General features: G+C 45.9%; 1 protein-coding gene across 3 annotated transcripts in view; it reads left to right on the top strand.

The window, feature by feature from the left end:
• The window catches only part of HOGA1 (4-hydroxy-2-oxoglutarate aldolase 1), a 38315-nt gene that overhangs the window by 5239 nt on the left and 14316 nt on the right, over positions 1-18760 (top strand). For all 3 annotated transcript variants that reach the window (XM_014862723.3, XM_070486120.1, XM_070486134.1), the window contains exons 2-6: positions 5525-5653; positions 5849-5976; positions 6488-6622; positions 6865-6961; positions 8639-8772. In XM_014862723.3, the coding sequence (XP_014718209.2) occupies positions 5525-5653; positions 5849-5976; positions 6488-6622; positions 6865-6961; positions 8639-8772 (623 nt within the window). The remainder of the gene's footprint in view (positions 1-5524; positions 5654-5848; positions 5977-6487; positions 6623-6864; positions 6962-8638; positions 8773-18760) is intronic.

Genomic DNA, 18760 nt, shown 5'->3' with positions numbered 1-18760 from the left:
GACTTTTTCACTGGGCTGATCTGAGACTCCATAAAACAGCTTCCCTGGGTCTCAGGTTTGGGGGATGGGATCCCTCCACGGGGTGCAACACCCACCGAACTGCTGTTGCAGGAAAAGAGGAAGCAGCCAGGTGCTGGGGGAGAGACAGGCTTTCAGAAGCCAGGAAGCGAGGTGGGATATAAGCCTCCTGTCTTCTTAGTGCCACCCTCACCCTGTCTACTGCTTCTCAAGTTGTGTGGCATCCACACTGCCGTTCTCTCTCCCTGCCCACCTGCTTCCGAGGACCACTGGGATCCCAGCACCTGCCTTCAGGGCTCTTGTGCCGTATCCTCTCTCTCCATGTTTATATTACTATTGCCGGGGCCAGGGCTGCCGCTGCTGCTAGCTCTACTGATTAGTAGTATTACTAGGACCACCAGCAGCTCCCTCTTTTGGAGTTTCTTTTTTTGAGTTTTTAGTATAGACCACACTCTGTGTTAGGTGTTATGGCACAGCCGCAAGAGGAGGGTGGTACGTTTTCTCCATTTTACAGGTGAGGCACCTGAGGCTTGGAGATGTAATTCGCCCGAGATAGTATAGGCAGTAAGGGGTGCTGCTGGGGTTGGAGTCCAGCTCTGCCTGATTCCACAGCCCATAGCTTAATCCCTGCCCTGTGCTGCACCCCCACCTGAGGTCCACCATCCCCAGGTAGGTCTGTCTCTCTCGTGCTTATCCCTGTCCTCTTCACACACGTCCTGACACTTTCTGTGCCATCTGCAAGCCTAAGGCTCTCCCTGCCTCCTCTTCTTGGGTCCTGAGGAGCCATTTCTGGGGCAAGGGGTGACCCCTAGTAAAGGGAGGCGACAGTCTCCCCCGTGGAACTTGAAAGAAGTTGGCTACACGGTACTATCTAGCCCCCAGTGACTCCTTTACAGAGAGATTTCTTACCATTTGCATCTATTATAGATTTACCAGTGGTTCCCAACCTGTGGGCCTGAAAGACCAGGGGGAAGGTGCTCAGAATCGTTTCAAAGGATGGATAAATCTATAAACACCCTCAATGTTGTCGATTGATTTTATGGAGCATAGTTGGGAGTATTTTAATATTTTGACATTCCTAATAAGTGACTTTATATAAATGCTGATTTTCATATGTGTATATTTAAAATATTTCATAATAAAAATCTTAATTGGAAAAAATGGGGTGAGTCACACTGGAAAATGTTGAAGGCTGCTAAATTAGACAAAAAGCAAGCATGGTGAGGTTGGGCTTCTGAAAGTGATTGTTAAAATGCATAAAACGCATGCATTTATCTGGAAGACCTTAAATTCCTTATTAAAAGCTTATTACGTAAAATTTCAGATTAGCTAATTAAGACTGTGGGATCTTAACCTTAAGAAAGTTTCAAGTTGGCAAAATTCAAATGAATTCTGTAGTTATTATTGTACCAACATTAATTCTCTGGTTCTGATAACTGTACCATAGGTATGTCGTTATCACTGGTGGGGGCTGAGTATCCTCTGTACTATTTTTGCAACTTTTCTATAAATTTAAAAGTAGTTCAGAATTAAAAGTCAAAAAAAGTCTTCAGACAATTTAGTTCTGAGTGGATGTCAAAGTTGTGCTGCAAGAAAAATGGTTTCTAAGCAGCCACCTCAAGTATATACTCTTGGTAAGGATATTTTCATTAAAAAGAGAGTGGTCAAATCATTGTTAGACTAGATACAAAGAAGAGCAGTTAACAGCCACCAGACTCTTGTCTGAGAGTCAGCTGGGAGCATGGCTGGTTTCCCAGATAGAGGCTTAATTCCATTAAAGCTCATCAGGAAATTGCTAAAGCATTTTATCAGGAATGCTCATTTCTCCCCACTGGGAGGTTGTGAATTACATCATGCAAATAAGTTCTGCCCTAGACCAGGTTTGGGACAATTTTTCTTTTACACAACAAATTGTCAACACACGCCTCAACAGGCAGCGTACTAAGGTGTCATGGAGGAGGCCAAAATGAGGGGGACACCATCCTTGACCTTGAGGATCCTAGGCAAGGTAAGACAAAGTGCTACGCGAGGAAGCAAGGCGCAGTGGGCAGGGGAATCGAGGAAAGGCCTGTCGTCCTCGCAGCATTTGAGGGGCTCCTCCTAGGGAGGTGTTCCAGGCAGAGGGGAGCAGCATGAGCAAAGGCGTAGAGGCATGATGGTTACAGTGATCTGGGGGACCGTGACAGTCAGTTTGGCTGAAGGGGAACATTTAGAAATGGGGAAAAGAGAGGAGGAAAAGCCAGAAAAGTGGCTCCGAAGCCCAGAGCCAAGGAGGACTTAGGAGACCCTCTAGTCTAATCTCCTCGTTTTACAGCAAGGCCAGTTTGAGAAATTTTGCCTAGTCCCACAGGCCGGGGTGGAGGAGGCTGAAGGGTTCTGAGGATCTCCGTGCATTTTTCAGTAGGCAACAGGGAAGGACAAGGAACAGGTAATGGAAGTTCAGAGGAGAGATGTCCAATGGAGGGATTCCAGGAAGACTTCTCAGAGGAGGAGGCAGAGATGATGGACCAAGGGGCCTAACAGTGACCAGGGATAATCTTTACGTAAGAGAGACTGTGATACCTATTGGTCACAGTAAGTCACATTTACTTGCATCCCTTGTTGCTTGTGCATCCCCAGCCCCAAACACCCGCTCCCCTTGCCAGGCCACTCTGGGTCTCTAGAGCAGCCAGAGTAACCAGGGGCAAGAGAGAGAAACTTCCAAAATGAGCCTCTTTCATCTTACAGCTTAAGGGGCCTGAGAGGTCCCAGAATGCAGCCTCTCCTCCCACACCAGCCATCCTCCTCCTCCTCACACTGCAAGCTGCCACCCTCCTGCTTTAAGGTGTGAGCACTTTCTCCTGACACCATAGTAGTTACAGCTAACAGTTCCTGAGTGCTGGGTCCTATTCTAAGCACTTTGCAAATAATATCTCATTTAAGCTTCACAACAACTCTTTAAGGAGGGTACTAATATTATCCCCATTTTTCAGCTGAGGTTTGGTTAAGCCACTTGTGCAAGCTCTCATAGCTAGTGAGGGGCCACACTACGAGCTAAACCCCGGTCCTTTGACTTCAGAGCCTACGCATCTGACCACTCTACTGCACTGCCCGTGCTTCTCCATCACTCACTTTCCTCACTCCCGACCCGTCGGGACCCCGGCCTTTTCCTCTCCTCTAGCTCCTTACTACACCAGTGGAGGCACATTGGGCCTGAAACTGGACATCTAGCCAAGGAGAAGGAGGGGGCTCTTGGCGGTATCAGTTCACAGATTTCAAAGTGCTTTCCCATACATTTTCTTGTCTGAGCCGTTAAGACAGTCCTATAAGGAAGGATTGAAATGATTTTATTGTCATCCCATAGAAAAGGAAATAGAGACTCAGAGATGTGATGTGACTTCCTCAATAACCAGAGGTGCTTTGGGCCCGGTGCTTCCCCGACTCTATCACGCTCCCTCTTCCCCAGCCTGGGATTTCTTCCTTCTTGGGAGTCAGCCTGGGTCAGATGCTCCCTTAAATGAGGCAAGGGAGAGGGCTGTGCCACTAGGAGTCTTGAACACAGGAGCCTGCTTCAACCCCTGGAGTGCCAGGCCCAGCTGTCCTGTTGTTTAGACCAGGTCCACCTGTGGGGCCAAGGCTTCTGGAACTGACCACCAGAATGAAGGGTGACTTGGGAGTGAGTGACTGTAGCTGAGAAGTATGTGAAGCAAGAACCCACCCCGGCCCCCTTTGATGGGGGGCGGCAGGCAGGGTTGGGGAGGGAGTAGCAAAACCTTGTTCTCTAAATCCTTAGAGGGCGCTGGTCCACATGTGGCTGGACTGGGGCTTTGTCTGGGGTTGGCAGTTCTGCGAACAGGATGACCCACTAGGAAAGCACTGGCTTAACGTAGCAAGACAGAAGGAGGCTCCCAGCATCGGCTCCCAGCTTGACACGGAGGAATTGATCCTGAGGAGGCAATCCAACGGAAGCCAAAAGCTGTTTGCCTCAAGATGTTCCCTGCGATGTTACCAAGGCAAAAAATTGGGGGGAAAAATGCAAAGTATCCAGCGAGCTATTCTGGCCAGCCACTCAGTAGACTCCAGTGGTGAGATGAACAGCATGGAAAAAGCTTTGTGGTATAAAGTTGACTCTCCATCACGCTGTGTCCCCTTAAGGATGACTCACGGAACAATCTCTCTCGGTCCCAGTGCCGAGAAACTCTGTGTTTCTCCAGGGCAGCTGCTGTGCTTTTATCTTGCGTGCCACATATCTGTCAGCTGACCATGTTTCCCTTTAACCTTGACTGTTGGGAAGCTCCAAAGCAAGTTTCCGGCCCATCTCCCACAAGCGCATGGCAGGAATTTCGTATACCAGTACTGCCCCTGGCTTTCTTTTCCTTTCTTTTTCCCAGTCTTCTATTTATTTGTAATCTTCTTGTATTGTATGCTGTGTTTGTCCACTATTTAAGGAAAAGTTTTTTTGGAATGGAATGGAATAGAGAGGAGAAAGAAAGGGAGAGAGAAAGTTAAATGAAAAAAAGCTGAGAGGAAAATGATTTTACTCACATTCCCTTCAGACTCAGCTGAAGAGCATCAGTTCTGCCGGTCTCTCGCGGACGTAAAGGGGTCGACACCTTTAACCGGTAATGTTAGAAACCTCTCAAATGATCGACAAAGCAGGAAGATGCAAAATGAAATAATGAGATGTCACTTTTCACCCAGAAAATTGGCAAAACTAGTTCTGACAATACCCAGTCTTGGCGTGGATGGACTAACAGACTCTTCTATGTGCTGATGGGGTAGGACTTGCTAATTGGGAAGAAGTTTGGGCCATGAAGATGCACATACACGTGACTGAGCAATCACACACCTAAGTGTCTAAACTGTAGGGAAGCTCTTAGACAGGTTTGCTTCAGCGTTATTTGTAATAACAAAAATAAGGCAATATTCCAAATGTCCTCAAAGGGAGAACCAAAAGTGAATTGTGATCTCCCCTCACAATAGAATATCACACAGCAATGAAAATGAATGAATCAGAGCTACGCATCCTGTGATGGACAGAGCTCAAAACACAATGTTGAGCAAAAACAGCAAAGAGTAAAAGGTCATATATGTTTGATTCCATTTCTATAAAGTTTTAAATGGCAAAAACCATATTATATCGTGTTTATGGGTCCATATATACATTTTAAGGGTATAAAGACATGAATGGGAACAATAACCCCCTCGGACAGGACAGACGAAAGGAAGAGGAGAGTGATCAGAGGAGGGTGGTCACGGGTGCAGGGTACACCCATGTGGATGATATTATTATCTATTCTTTTTGGTATGGCTAAAACATTTCATTAAAACACAGAAAAATGATGTGAACACTGTCATTGCAACTGGGTAAGACATTCTGCCTGCCTCAGGACAAAGATGGGAAGGAAATGTGTGACAAACTCTGGTGTTGGGGAGGTAGGAACGTGGGTGAGGGTAACAACAATGTCCCAGCTGTTCATAAGAGCATGGGAAGGTGTCAATGGCTGTGATGGGGCCTCTCTTGCAGGCTTCGTGGTCCAGGGCTCCAATGGCGAGTTCCCCTTCCTGACCAGCAGTGAGCGCCTGGAGGTGGTGAGCCGCGTGCGCCAGGCCATGTCCAAGGACAAGCTCCTGCTAGCCGGTTCCGGCTGCGAGTGTGAGGCCACAATGCCTGGGGCCCGGGGCATGGCTGGGTGTGGGGGGACCAGGCTCCTTGGCCCCAGCTGGGTCCAGTCTGTTCGTCCTGTCTCTTCTGCGCCCCTTGCTTGCTCCAGGGTCCTAGCCCAGCCCTCCTTCCTCCTGCTGTTGCCCTCTGTGGCCTAGAGGGAAGACTTCCTCTTTCCTCCTGCAGCCACTCAAGCCACGGTGGAGATGACCTTGAGCATGGCCCAGGTCGGGGCTGATGCCGCCATGGTGGTGACCCCTAGCTACTATCGAGGCCGCATGAACAGTGCTGCCCTCATTCACCACTACACCAAGGTGGGTGTGAGGGGTGGGCATGGGTTTGAGGCCTGGGACCCAGAGGATGCTGGATGAGGTGAGAGTCTCCCTAGCGAGGGAAGATGAGATGAGCTGGGAGCAGAGTGGTGGGCCTACTTCCTACAAATGGCAACTATGGGAAAGGGAAGAGATGCTACTAGGTACCAGCTGTGTGACATTGGGTAACTGACCTAACCATGCTGTGTCGCTGTTTCCTCTCCTCTCAAACGGGAGGAATAATGATGTCTTCCCCACTGGGTTGTTGTGAGGACTAAAGTCTATCAAAACATATGGGGCTTAGGACTGTGCCTGGCACATAGAAAGCGCTCACTAAGTATTACCCATTACTATTGCTAAGAATCAGGGTACGCGGCATTGTGACTTCTAGTCCAGAAGGCGGGCTGTCCAGGAGGCCCTGCAGTGACCCAGGCCCGGACCTGATGGGGGCAGGCAGTGACTCGGGTTCCTCAGACTGGGCGGCTGCCCTCTCCCCCTTCTCTGTGCCCCTCAGGTTGCTGACCTCTCTCCAATTCCTGTGGTGCTGTATAGTGTTCCAGCCAACACAGGGCTGGACCTGCCTGTGGATGCAGTGGTCACGCTCTCCCAGCACCCGAATATCGTGGGCATCAAGGACAGCGGTGGTGATGTGAGTGGCAGCAGCTCCTGGCTGGGGCTCCCTCCTCCTCTCCTCTTTGGCTACCAACTTCAGGGCAGCTCTGGGACCCACTTCAGCCCTGGGCTCCTGTTTGGCTTCTGTCTGTCGTGTGGGCTCTCTGGGGCTCCTGAACTTTGGAGCTTCTCTCTGGGGCCTGGGCTCTCATCCTCCCACCATCCAGGCTGGCAGCAGAGGCTCGGGGCCCAGTTCCCACACCGGGTTTGCTGTTGCAGGTGACCAGGATCGGGCTCATTGTTCACAAGACCAGGAGGCAGGATTTCCAGGTGTTGGCTGGATCGGCTGGCTTCCTGTTGCCCAGCTATGCCATGGGTAGGCCTCCTGCTGCTCTCACACTGTGATGAGTGACCAAGAGAGATCCAGGCAGCTGGGGTCTGCTGGGAGAGACTGTGAGGGCTGGGCTGGGACTGCAGAGGGCTTTTGTCAGGCTGCCTGCTGAGAAACCTCAGAAGTCTGGCACATTGCTTGCTTGTCTGAATACCGGGTACTTGTGAATGACCTTGCTGGGTGGAAGAGGGTGAGCACAATCTCTGGCCTGCAGTAGGGATGCCTGCAATTTGCTCTAAGTCCCGAGCTCCCTGTCTAGGTGACAGATTTAGCTCGTGTAATCTCACCTTGTAAATCATTCTCTGAGGGCAGAGGCTTTGGGGCCCTCCCCTCTTGTCCGGGAGTCCATTTTCCTCTCTCCTGGTCCCAGGCCAGATGAGTTGTCAGACCTGTAGACCTGGGCCAAGGATCTTCAGCAGCCTGAGTAGATGCTGTTCCAGTCCAGGATCCTAGGAATGTCACCATCAGACCAACTGCTCTTGTCTGTTTTGGGTCAAGGTCCTTGGGTTCAGGTTAGGTTTGAGCCTCGGAGGGGCCGGGGGGAAAAATCTGCTCCCTTCAGCTGAAGCCCCAGTGAGTACAGATTGGAGTTACTTTTCCAGCGCTGCAGGGGGCTGTGCTGGTTCCTGTTCTCTTTGGTCTCTGTACACTTTGGCTTGTTGTCTAGGTCCCTCTGCCATGTCTCAGTCTCTAAAGTGCAGAGGAAGAAGAGGGGACCTGTTTACGGCTCGTTCCTGAGAGTGGGGTAGATGGAAAGAGCACAGGCTCCGGAGACCAGAGCATCTGAGCTGGAATCTCAGCTCTGCCATTTATTCACTGACTCCCACTAAGCAAGATACTCCACCTCTTTGGGCCTGAGTTTCTACTCTGCAAAGCAGGGCTGTGTTGTGAGGATTAGAGAGCTTCGGCCCTGTGTCTGCCATAGCGCTTGGCGCATAGTAGGTATTCAATAAATGGCAGCTATATTAGCTCATTCCAAATGGCCAACTCTCTCTCCAGTCTTGAGGCCACTCTGTTTAAGGTCACTCCTAACAAGCCTTAGAATCACACTCGCAGGCTGGCAGGGCCTTCTGAGATCACAGCCAGCCCATTTTCATTGCCCAGATGAGAACAAAGAGGACCAGAGAGTCTATGACTTGTCCGTGCAGCCAACGGGAGGAAGTACCCAGTCTCCTGAATGTGTCCAGAACTCTTTCCACTCCCCCACCCCCAGCCCCGCTGCTGTCCCAGCTGAATTCACTGGGGAGAATAAGATTTCAGAAGAGCAGAGGTTTCCCATTCACTCCACCCCATTCCGGGACTGATGAGTCAGGGGGCTATTGGAGGAGCATGGAGGTGTCAACTAGCAGGTGGGACTTTGCTCTGGGGGGTGGGGGTGCAGGGATGAAGTGTCCTTGAGTTAGCCTTCAGGCTCTGCTCCCTGCCCTTCACGGAACAGTTCCAAGCAGCACGCAGCCTGTGGGATTCTGCTTCAAATATGCTGGCAGCTTTCTCTGGAAAGCTGTACTCTGTGGACTCACAGAGCATGCCTTTGATGTGGCCAACAGTGTCACAGAAATCCACATCCTATGTCCCCAGAATAAAGAGGTGCTGGGGACCAGGGTTTGGAATTCTCCGTGAGAAGAGGCTCTGGCTGATGTTCTGCATTTTGCTCTGGGGCAGGAGCTGTGGGGGGCATATGTGCCCTGGCCAATGTCCTGGGGGCTCAGGTGTGCCAGCTGGAGCGACTCTGCCGCACAGGGCAATGGGAAGATGCCCAGAAGCTGCAGCATCGCCTCATTGAGCCAAACACTGCGGTGAGCTCCCAGCCAGGGGCCCCAAAGGGTGGGTGGTGGGGGGGGGGGGTTTGTGTCCTCAGTGGAGCAGGAGCCAGGGAGGGCACAGGGGTCCCCACTCAGGCTCTTCCCTTTCAGAAAGCCCTTTTAGGGAACATCCCAGTGTGGGAACTCCTTGTGCCTCCCCAGAAATCTTGACTTCAGACAAAGTTGAGCCCCATTGGTTCTCAAACTTAAGCATGCATTAGAATTGATTTAGGGAGCTAGTTAAAATTCTAGTCCTTTAGGCCCAGGGCTATGCATCGAGGCAAGCATTCTGGGTGATTGTGGCATAAGTAATCCTGGGGCCTTACTCAGAGACGCACTGCCTAGAGAGAGGGAGCCATGGGCCTTTATATCAGCTTTATGAGGGGACAGATCCTGAAAGACAGAATGATTGGGAGTAGTTGAGGAGGAGTTGGAAGTCTGGAGGTATTCAGAGTCCAGATTTCCCAGGAGACTTCTGTCTTCAAATGATCTATTCTGCAGTCAGACCATGCACCTCACTTCTGCGTGGGGCAGGTCAAGAGAAGAGCCAAGACGGAACGACTGTCCAGTGCCAGGCGGTGCTGTGCAGAGCCACACTGGAGTCCAAGGCAGAAAGAAAAATGTGTGTCTCTATAGACATGCCTTTATCTATATTTTATTTATTTATTTATTTATTTATTTTTTTTAAGATTTTATTTTTCCTTTTTCTCCCCAAAGCCCCCCAGTACATAGTTGTATATTCTTCGTTGTGGGCCCTTCTAGTTGTGGCATGTGGGACGTTGCCTCAGCATGGTTTGATGAGCAGTGCCATGTCCGCGCCCAGGATTCGAACCGGCGAAACACTGGGCTGCCTGCAGCAGAGCGCAAGAACTTAACCACTCGGCCACGGGGCCAGCCCCCTTTATCTATATTTTAAATTAAACTTTTTATTCAGAGATAATTGTAGATCCTCATGAAATTGTGAGAAATAATATAAAGAGATCCCGTGTACCCATTACCCAGTTTCCCCCAGTGGTGACATCTTACAAAACTACAGTACAACGTACAAGCAGGGTTTGACATTGATGTAGTCAAGATACAGAATGTTCCCATCACCACCAGGATCCGTCATGGTACACTCTGATAGCCACACCTATTCACCTTCTGCCTCCACCCTGCCTGAACCCCTGGCAACCACGAATATGTTCACCATTTTCATAATTTTGCCAGTTCAAGACTTTATATAAATGGAACTGTATAGCATATGACCTTTTGAGATTGGCTTTTTTTCACTCAGCATAATTCTCTGGAGATTCATCCAGGCTGTTACATGTATCAGGAGCCAGTTCCCTTTCATCAGTGAGTAGTATTTCATGGTATGGCCATACCACAGCTTGTTTAACCATTCACCTGTTGAAGGACAGCTGGTTGTTTCCAGTTTTTGATTATTAAAAGCTGCCCTGTGGCCGAGTGGTTAACTTCACATGCTCCGCTTCAGCAGCCCAGGGTTTTGCTGGTTGGGATCCTGGGCACAATCATGGCACCGCTCATCAGGCCATGTTGAGGCGGCGTCCCACATGCCACAACTAGAAGGACCCACAACTAAAAATATACAACTATGTACTGGGGAGCTTTGGTGAGAAAAAGGAAAAATAAAATCTTTTAAAAAGAAAAAAAAGCTGCTATGGGGACCCACCCAGTGGCGTAGTGGTTAAGTTTGGCACACTCCACTTTGGCAGCCCAGGTTCACAGGTGTGGATCCCGGGCACAGACCTACACTACTCATCAGCCATGCTGTGGTGGCGACCCACATATAAAGTGGAGGAAGATTGGCAGAGATGTTAGCTCAGGGCTAATCTTCCTCAGAAAAAAAAGAAGCTGCTATGAACATTCATGTGGAAGTTTTTGTGTGACCATAAGTTTTCATCTTTCTGGGATAAAAAATACATAATTGGTGGATTGTATGATGGGTTGCATGTTTAGTTTTTTTACGAAACTGACAAACTGTTTCCAGGGTGGCTATACCATTTTACATTTACATCAATGTGAGTGTACGAGTGGTCCAGTTTCTCTGCATCCTCACCAGGATTTGATGTTGTGATAATTTTTTTTCTCCACAAAGCCCCAGTGCATGGTCGTATATCCTAGTTGTAAGTCATTCTAGTTCTTCTACATGAGCTGTCACCACAGCATGGCAGCTGACAGATGGGTGGTGTGGTTCCATGACCAGAAAGTGAACCAGGACCACTGAAGCGGTGAGCACTGAATTTTAACTACAGGCCATCAGGGCTGGATGGACTATTTTTTGTTTTAGCCATTCTGATAGGTGTGTACTGACATACTGTGGTTTTAATTTGCATTTCTCTGATGGCTAATGCTATTGAATATCTTATCATGTATTTATTTTCCATCTGTATATCCTCTTAGATGAGATGTCTATTTAATGTCTCTTGCTCATTTTCTAATTGAATTGTTTGTTTTCTTACTGTTGAGTTTTGGGAGTTCGTTATATCTTCTAGATACTAGTCGTCAGCCAGATACGTGGTTTGCAAATATTTTCTCCCAGTCTGTAGCTTGTCTTGTCATTCTCTCTTTTTTTTTTTTTTAAAGATTTTATTTTTTCCTTTTTCTCCCCAAAGCCCCCCATACATAGTTGTATATTCTTCGTTGTGGGTCCTTCTAGTTGTGGCATGTGGGACACTGCCTCAGCGTGGTCTGATGAGCAGTGCCATGTCCGCGCCCAGGATTCGAACCAACGAAACCCTGGGCCGCCTGCAGCGGAGCGCGCGAACTTAACCACTCGGCCACGGGGCCAGCCCCTGTCTTGTCATTCTCTTAACAGGTCTTTTACAGAGCAAAAGTTTTAATTTTGATGAAGCCCAATTTATCAATATTTTCCTTCATGTTTATGCTTTTGATGTCAAGTCTAAGAACTCTTTCCCTAACACTAGATAGTAAAGATTTTCTCTTATTTTTTCCCCAAAAGTTTTATAGGTTTATATTTTACAAGTCTGTGACCCACTTTGAGTTAATTTTTGTATAAAGTATGAGACTTAGATCAAGGTTCTTTTTTTTTCACCTATAGACATCCACTTGCCCCAGCACCATTTGTTGAAAAGATGATCTTTTCCTCCATTGAATTGCTTTTGCACCTTTGTCAAAAATCAGTTGGGCGTATTTGTGTGGGTCTATTTCTGGATTCTCTATTCTTCCCATTGATCTATCCCTTTGCAATACCACACAGACTTGATTACTGTAGATATATAATAAATCTCAAAATCAAGTAGACCACTTCCTCCCACTTCGTTCTTTTTCTTTCAAAGTTGTTTTAGCTAGTCTAATTCCTTTACCTTTCCATATAAATTTTAGAATAGTCTTGTCTATATCTACAAATACTCTTGCTGGAATTTTTATAGGAATTGTATTAAGCCTGTATACCAATTTGGGGACAACTGACGTTTTTCCTATGTGGGCTTCAAATCCTTGAATATGGCATGTCTCTCCATTTATGTAGACCATCTTTGATTTATTTTAGCAGCATTTTGTAGTATTTGGCAAACAAGTCCTGTACAAGTTTTGAGAGATTTATACCTAAATGGCTCATATTTTTTGAGTGATTATAAATGGTATTATATTTTTTATTTCACCATTCGTGTATTCATTGCTAGTATAAAGAAACACAATTGATTTTTGCGTGTTTATCTTGTATCTTTTTTTTTGTATAGTTCAATGAGATTTTTTTTTTTTTAAGATTTTATTTTATTCCTTTTTCTCCCCAAAGCCCCCCAGCACATAGCTGTATATTCTTCGTTGTGGGTCCCTCCAGCTGTGGCATGCGGGACGCCGCCTCAGCGTGGCCCGATGAGCAGCGCCATGTCCGCACCCAGGACTCGAACCAACGAAACACTGGGCCGCCTGCAGCGGAGCGCGCGAACTCAACCACTCGGCCACGGGGCCAGCCCCTCAATGAGATTTTTTTTAATGCTTTTTGGTGAGGAAAATTGGCCCTGAGCTAACATCTGTTGTCAATCTTCCTCTTTTTTTTTCCTCCCCAAAGCCCCAGTACATAGTTGTATATCATAATTGTAGGTCATTCTAGTTCTTCTATGTGGGATACTCCCACAGCATGGCTTGATGAGTGGTGTATATGTCCGCACCCAGGATCCGAACCAGCAAACCCTGGGCTGCTGAAGCAGAGCACACAAACTTAACTGCTCAGCCACAGGGCCAGTCCATATCTTGTATCTTATGACTTTGCTGAACTCTCTTATTAGTTCTGGGAGTTGTTCTGTAGATTCCTTGGGATTTTCTACGTAGACAATCATATCATCTACAAACAGGGAGAGTTCCATTTCTTCTTTTTCTGATCTGTATGCCTTTTGTTTCTTTTCTTGCCTTATTGCGCAGCCTAGAACTTCCTGCACTGCACTGAATAAGAGTGACCTTGTTCTTGATCCAAAGGAAAGGCATTCAGCCTCTCACCACCGAGTAGAGGACAGCTCTAGGTTTCTGCAGAGGCTCTTTATCAAGTTGAGGAAGTTCCCTTCTAGTCCTAGTTTTCAGAGTTTTTTTAAAGTCATGAATGGGTGTTGAATTTTGTCAAATGCTTTTCTGCATCGATTGAGAGGATCATGTGACTTTTTCCCTCTTTAACCTGTTAACATGGTGGATTACATTGATTAATTTTCAAGTTTTGAACCAGACTTGCGTCCCTGGACTAAACCCCACTTGGTTGTGGTGTGTAATTCTTTTTATATATTTCTGAATTCCATTTGCTAGTATTTTGTAAAGGATTTTTCTGTCTATATTCATGAGGGATATTGGTACGTAGTTTTATTTTTTTTGGTCTGTCTTTGTCTAATTTTGGTATCATTATAAATTGTTTGGGAAGTGTTCCCTTCTCTTCTATTTTCTGGATGAGACTGTGTAGAATTGGTGTTAAATCTTCTTCAAACATTTTTAGAATTCTCCAGTGAAACCATCTTGGCCTGGAGACTTCTTTCTGGGGAGTTAAAAAAAACTATAGCTCTGCGGTATGCTCCGCACTTGGGCTTTACCGATACCTTGCTGGCCGGAAGGCATAGAAGTGCCTCCTTACTGCTCCCTGTGTGGCCTCCATTGATATCACCAGGGTGTGTGTGTTGAGGTGGAGGGCCTCCTTCAGGGTGGGCAATGGTGGGAGTTCTGACTCTTCTCACTAGGCCTATTTGGGTGGGGAGGGGCACTTTTTACTGCTGAGTGTGGGGTAGAAGTACTGGATCCCAATTCAGCCTTTGCTGGCCTGGGTCGGGGTGGGGCCACAGTGTCTTCTGTGCGGTTTGGCTGGAGTAGAGCGATTATTGTCTAAAAGTTTTCCATCTTGTTAAATTGCCCCTTTCTCGGTCCTTAGCTAGAGAGAGCAGGCTTCTGCTGGGGCTTTTGTTGTCTGTGCCCGTGGGCATTCCTGGGCTAGGAACTCATCACTTGCTTCTTGGGTCCCGAGGTGCCTAGTCAATCTTCCTTCTCTCTACCTTTCAGACTCTGCTTTTACATAACGTCCAGGGTTTTTCAGTGGTACTTACTGGAAGGAATAGAGAAAAGTACATTTATTCCATCTTCCTGGAAGTAGAAGCTCTGAGCAGTTTTCTAAATGGTGATTTTTTTTTTCCCTCAGAACAAAAACTTGGAAAAAAATATTGAAAAATTTAAAAATAGGTATATTAAAACTCACCGCATTCTTTTAGTTTTAAATATTTTATCTATACCAAAACCATAATTTATTGCAATTTTACTTCCCTGGCTTGAATGGAAACGAAATCAAAACAATTTTTCTTCCAAATTTACTTCTAGAAAAAAAACATTAAAAATACACAAAGCCTGCCTAGAGGGGTACACATGTGTACTTTGCCTCAGGCTACAATATGGTAGGGCATAGCTCTGGTGGATCCTGTCTTTATTTAAAACTTTGCCACTTTATCATGGATTTCTTTTGCATTGATTTTGATTTTTAAAAAATATTTACCTGATGACTGAGATTTTTGGCATCCCCTTAAATTTTGCATCTGAGGCGATAGTCCCAGACTGAGCTAGGCAATGTTTTGTTTGTTTAAAGTGGGGGACAGCCTCGAGATCTCTTTACCTCAAATGGGCAGATTAATTCAGATTTAGAAGAAGGACAACTGAAGAGGAGAGCATGAGGCTTCCTGGATACGAAGGCTCTCCTGGGAGGGGATGCTCTACAAATAGGATGCAAGAACTGTAGAAATGAGGGTCTTTTAGCTGAGCCCCACCAGGGCACAGGCTTTACTGGACATAGTGGACATTCCACCGGGGGTAGGACCTCTGCTCTCCCACTCCCATCCACCTGTGAGAGAGAAGGTTCCAGAACCTGCATACCACCAGGACAGGACTAAGAGGAACTTCCAGGGCTCTTGGGGACTGGTCTAAGAGTGGTATCTTTCTCATCCGATTCTTGTGACTCAGAGTGGGTGTTGTTATCACCTCATTTCACAGACTAAGCAGCTTGGGCTGCCCCTTGGGAAGAGAGGATGCTTGCTGCCATCCTAGTTCTCTGCATGCCATCCTGCCTTACCCTTCACTCTGTGCCTCTCCTGTGCCAGCTCTGGGCACACACTCTGGAATGCCTGGAATTTATCCTGCTGCCTGGGCTGTAGGCTCAGTCACCCCAAGAGCAGCTTGATGTCACCCTATTGCCCTGCCCTCCTTGAACACAATGTGCTTCCTCCATTCCTGCCCCGGCTATATTTAGGACTTTCCATGGTCTTTACCACCAGAGCATTCAACCCTTTCTCAGGTCTGAAGAGGGGCAAATCAGAGATCTTCAGAGATCTTCAGAGACCTGTGGTGGGAGAAAGCTTTTCTCTAGCTACTTATTTCCATCTTCACCTCTAGGTCTTTCCCACCCTACTCAGGTTTTGGTTGAAATGTCCAGGTTATTAGAACCTCATGGCTGGGGCCAGGCCTGGGAGGAGATTGGCTAAAGCCTGCTGGCCTCTAGTGGTGAATAGTTATTAGTTGATCACTCATCAGTGATTCCCAACTTTTTATCCCAAACAACCTTTTATTATTTTTACCCTGCATGAAGCCCATAATTCTAAGGTTTTACCTTCCCTCCAAATAAAACTTTAAGTAATGATTACTTTCCTAGTTTTTAGGTAGTCAAAGATTCATCTAACACTTCTGATCAGCAGGAAGTAACTAGTTGCTATGCTAAAAGCAAAGAAACTTGGTTTCATTTTCCATAAAACTCCATGCATGATTTTAAATTACGACAATAGCTCTAGGTCCCCATTACAATGGAAAAGACTTCAGACATCATGTTGTCCAGCCCCCTCATTTTTTTTTTTTTATTAATGTTATGATAGATTACAACCTTGTGAGATTTCAGTTGTACATTTTTGTTAGTCATGTTGTGGGTACACCACTTCCCCCTCCGTACCCTCCCCCCACCCCCCCTTTTCCCTGGTAACCACCGATCAGATCTCCTTCTCAATATACTAATTTCCACCTATGAGTGGAGTCATATAGAGTTTGTCTTTCTCTGACTGACTTATTTCGCTTAACATAATGCCCTCGAGATCCATCCACGTTGTTGTGAATGGGCCAATTTCGTCTTTTTTTTTGGCTGAGTAGTATTCCATTGTGTATATATACCACATCTTCTTTATCCAATCATCAGTTTCTGGGCATGTAGGCTGGTTCCACGTCTTGGCTATTGTAAATAATGCTGCGATGAACATAGGGGTGCAACGGACTCTTGAGATATCTGATATCAGGTTCTTAGGATAGATGCCCAGTAATGGGATGGCTGGGTCATAGGGTATTTCTATTTTTAACTTTTTGAGAAATCTCCATACTGTTTTCCATAGTGGCTGTACCAGTTTGCATTCCCACCAACAGTGTATGAGGGTTCCTCTTTCTCCACAACCTCTCCAACATTTGTCGTTCTTGGTTTTGGATGTTTTTGCCAATCTAACGGGGGTAAGGTGATATCTTAGTGTAGTTTTGATTTGCATTTCCCTGATGATTAGCGATGATGAACATCTTTTCATGTGTCTATTGGCCATATTCATCTCTTCTTTTGAGAAATGTCTGTTCATGTCCTCTGCCCATTTTTTGATCGGGTTGTTTGTTTTTTTGTTGTTAAGCAGTGTGAGTTCTTTGTATATTATGGAGATTAACCCTTTGTCGGATAAGTGGCTTGTAAATATTTTTTCCCAATTAGTGAGCTGTTTTTTTGTTTCAATTCTGTTTTCCCTTGCCTTGAAGAAGCTCTTTAGTCTGATGAAGTCCCATTTGTTTATTCTTTCTATTGTTTCCCTCAACTGAGGAGTTACAGTGTCCGAAAAGATTCTTTTGAAGCTGATGTCAAAGAGTGTACTGCCTATATTCTCTTCCAAAAGACTTATTGTCTCAGGCCTAATCTTTAGGTCTTTGATCCATTTTGAGTTTATTTTGGTGTGTGGTGAAAAAGACTGGTCAATTTTCAATCTTTTGCATGTGGCTGTCCAGTTTTCCCAGCACCATTTGTTGAAGAGACTTTCTTTTCTCCATTGTAGGCCCTCTGCTCCTTTGTCGAAGATTAGCTGTCCATAGATGTGTGGTTTTATCTCTGGGCTTTCAATTCTGTTCCATTGATCTGTGGACCTGTTTTTGTACCAGTACCATGCTGTTTTGATCACTGTAGCTTTGTAGTATGTTTTGAAATCGGGGATTGTGATTCCGCCGGCTTTGTTTTTCTTGCTCAGGATTGCTTTAGCAATTCGTGGTCTTTTGTTCCCCCATATGAATTTTAGGATTGTTTGTTCAATTTCTGTGAAGAATGTTCTTGGGATTCTGATTGGGATAGCATTGAATCTGTATATTGCTTTAGGTAGTATGGACATTTTAACTATGTTTATTCTTCCAATCCATGTGCAAGGAATGTTTTTCCATCTCTTTATGTCATCGCCTATTTCTTTCAAGAAAGTCTTGTAGTTTTCATTGTATAGATCCTTCACTTCCTTGGTTAAGTTTATCCCAAGGTATTTTATTCTTTTCGTTGCGATTGTGAATGGGATAGAGTTCTTGAGTTCTTTTTCTGTTAGTTTATTGTTAGTGTATAGAAATGCTACTGATTTATGCACGTTAATTTTATACCCTGCTACTTTGCTGTAGTTGTTGATTATTTCTAATAGTTTTTCTGTGGATTCTTTGGGGTTTTCTATGTATAGGATCATGTCGTCTGCAAACAACGAGAGTTTTACTTCTTCGTTACCTATTTGGATTCCTTTTATTTCTTTTTCCTGCCGAATTGCTCTGGCCAGCACCTCCAGTACTATGTTGAATAGGAGTGGTGAAAGTGGGCACCCTTGTCTTGTTCCTGTCCTCAGAGGGATGGCTTTCAGCTTTTGTCCATTGAGTATGATGTTGGCTGTGGGTCTATCATATATGGCCTTTATTATGTTGAGGTACTTTCCTTCTATACCCATTTTACTGAGGGTTTTTATCATAAATGGGTGTTGGATCTTGTCGAATGCTTTCTCTGCATCTATTGAGATGATCATGTGGTTTTTGTTTTTCATTTTGTTGATGTAGTGTATCACGTTGATTGACTTGCGGATGTTGAACCATCCCTGTGTCCCTGGTATAAATCCCACTTGATCATGGTGTATAATCTTTTTGATGTATTGCTGTAATCGGTTTGCCAAAATTTTGTTGAGGATTTTTGCATCTATGTTCATCAGTGATATCGGCCTGTAGTTCTCCTTCTTTGTGTTGTCCTTGTCAGGTTTGGGGATCAGAGTGATGTTGGCTTCATAGAATGTGTTAGGGAGTTCTCCATCTTTCTCAATTTTCTGGAACAGTTTGAGGAGAATAGGTATTAAGTCTTCTTTGAATGTTTGGTAGAATTCTCCAGAGAAGCCGTCTGGTCCTGGACTCTTGTTTTTGGGGAGGTTTTTGATTACTGTTTCTATTTCCTTACTTGTGATTGGTCTATTCAGATTCTCCATTTCTTCCTGAT

Source organism: Equus asinus, chromosome 2, assembly GCF_041296235.1.
Source record: "Equus asinus isolate D_3611 breed Donkey chromosome 2, EquAss-T2T_v2, whole genome shotgun sequence".
Classification (NCBI taxonomy): domain Eukaryota; kingdom Metazoa; phylum Chordata; class Mammalia; order Perissodactyla; family Equidae; genus Equus; species Equus asinus.
The sequence above is the reverse complement of the archived record's forward strand: the minus strand, read 5'-3'. Positions and strand labels throughout refer to the sequence as shown.